This window comes from Habropoda laboriosa, unplaced genomic scaffold (genome assembly GCF_001263275.1).
Source record: "Habropoda laboriosa isolate 0110345459 unplaced genomic scaffold, ASM126327v1 scaffold143, whole genome shotgun sequence".
NCBI lineage: Eukaryota > Metazoa > Arthropoda > Insecta > Hymenoptera > Apidae > Habropoda > Habropoda laboriosa.
Genome location: NW_017100404.1, coordinates 2197394 through 2199904, shown reverse-complemented (window position 1 = coordinate 2199904; position 2511 = coordinate 2197394). Strand labels below are relative to the sequence as shown.

Sequence of the window (2511 nt, the reverse complement as noted above, 5' to 3'; positions counted from 1 at the left end):
GTCGAAATTATTTTCTGTAACAAGGTGCCATTATTTTTTAACACGTTAAAGGTATAGATATTAAGAAAGGAAATTTAGGAAGGAGTTGCTTGAAATTTTTACATTATTATTAATATGAATTTTTATATTTACAACTAGCAATAAATATTAACAGGTAGACTGTAAAATTACATAAATCATAATTAACACTAGAACTACCGACTGGGTCGTAATGTCCCATTAGCATTTTTCGATAAAACGTGAATACTGGTAAAATACTGGTAAGTATTATCGTTTGTAATTTTCCGAATTTATTGTCTACATGTATGCTTCCATTTGTATCGATATGAATCGAATTTTCCAATCACGGTTTACTTACATAAAAATTCACTTTTGAAAAGTCACTAATGGTTCATTTTGACTCGGCTGGTAGTTCTAGTGTTAAATAGTTGATATCGACTTTAAAATTTCTTCAAGCAGTAACGTTCCAAAACATTCAATATAAATAATACCACACTCTTTTTTCGTATTTTCATTATATTTTATTTATAGAATCGAAGCATTTACGAGGAAAAATGATTGAATTAGAAATTTAAAAAAAAGGGGGAAAAGAGACCTTGATAGTTAAATTTGTTTATGGCCATATGCTTCGTACGAAACAAAACACTTTTCTACCCGTATACTTTTTCCTTGTTGCTAAAAATAACGAAGATGTGAAAACGGAAAAAAGATAAATAAAATATTCCTTATTTCTCAATCGTAGGGTTCATTTGTCAGAGTTCATTCTTATTTAGATCATCATCTTTTCGCGTTATCGTTCGCCCTTCTCAATTTCTGCGCCAGTTTTCGTACGATCGGACGATTTGAAGCGAAATTCACTCGGTTTTCATTACGTTTTACAATTTAAATTACACGAGTTACCATTCTGTTACACGAATTGCAGACATTATGGCGATTTCAGTCCCCATTATCGTGCTTTGAAATTTCCGTGAACAGTTGCACAATCGAACAGCCTAACGTTTGCACGGTCAATTCTTCACGCACGAATTGTCTACACGCAATTGTCGTTTTTTTTTTTTTTTCAGTCGATTTCTACGTGTAGGTAAACGAAGGACAAGTTTAAAACACGGCTGGTATAATCGAAAAAGCAATGAAAATAATTACGATTTATATGCACGTTTTTGTGGTTGAGAAAAAGATTGAGAATTGAAAATGAATGATTGTGGGAATTCGCGATTTTTTCGTTTGAAATATTTTATTCAAAGACAAGAAAATTTTAGGGAATTTTAGTTTCACTTATGAAATGTCGAATAAATTTTTTAAGATAGTGATTTTGAGACTAAAAGTCTAAAATAAAGGATTGTAGGAATTTGCGATCTTTTCGTTGAAAAACCAGAAAATTTTAGTTTCATTTACAAAATGTCTGATACACTTTTTATTATTATTATAACGAGGCTTACCATTAGAGCTGCCATCGCAACAACAATGATCATCGATCACGCTTCCATCTTTGCAGTAAGTCATCTCTGAACTCGTGCAAGGTTTACATCCTGGAATTGGTCCTGTGAAATTTATTAAAATAAATTAATACACGATACGTTAAAATCCAGAATTTTTCAAGCGGCAAAAATATGCTTTACTTCGCTAAAAAGAAGATTTCTAAATTAAATGCAAATTTTACTTCGCTAAAAAGAAGGTTTCTAAATTAAATGCAAATTTTATTTCGCTAAAAAGAAGATTTCTAAATTAAATGCAAATCTTATTTCGCTAAAAAGGAGATTTCTAAATCAATAAAAATTTCATTTCGCCAAAAGAAGTTTGCAATTTATAAATCAATTAAAATATCATTGTCCTAAAATATGCATACGTCACTGAATTAAGCCGAAATTGAAACAAAGAAAGTTTCTACTGCTATCAAACAAATAATCGTTTTCCTAAGAATCAGAAGATAAGCACGTAACTCACAGTCTCTGATTACGTTACAATAAGGACACCGTGTTCCTCCGAGCTAAAAGGAATTACAGATTTTTCGTTCGACCACCCAAGAATTACATCTCATTATCCTCGATTCGTGGTGTCGTTATTAACACACAGGACAATCGCATGAAATCGAGGGAGTATAAGTATGATTCACGTTAATTAGTGTCTCGAGGTTTTACGCAATTGTTTTGAAATCGCGTCGTGGATGTACACGATGCTAGTACTATTTCTCGATACCGACTTAAGTACCTGTACACTTTACCAGTAACAAGTAAATATTTCTTTGTCACAAAGTGATTGTAAAACTATAAAATTGAAAGGACCTCGCATGCAATTGGACAAAAAATATGGAGTTCCAGTGAAGTGCGGCAAAGAATAGATCTCTAAAAACGGTTGACGAGAGAATTAGCTATACAAATTACAGATGAAAGTTAGAGACTTTTATTTATGCAAGGACAACTTGGAAAAAGTACGAAAGATACACCTTCGATTTTCATTTTCATTTTTCTTCGTTCGTGGGATGAAAAAATTTGGTTCGTTCTTTTTTTTTTT

The 2511-nt window shown here is 31.7% G+C and overlaps 1 protein-coding gene across 2 annotated transcripts in view; it reads right to left on the bottom strand.

Annotated features, from left to right (window-relative positions):
* LOC108575373 overlaps window positions 1-2511 on the bottom strand; it is a 12849-nt gene that overhangs the window by 3746 nt on the left and 6592 nt on the right. For both annotated transcript variants that reach the window (XM_017938148.1, XM_017938147.1), the window contains one exon: window positions 1440-1541. In XM_017938148.1, coding sequence (XP_017793637.1) covers window positions 1440-1541 — 102 coding nt within the window. The remainder of the gene's footprint in view (window positions 1-1439; window positions 1542-2511) is intronic.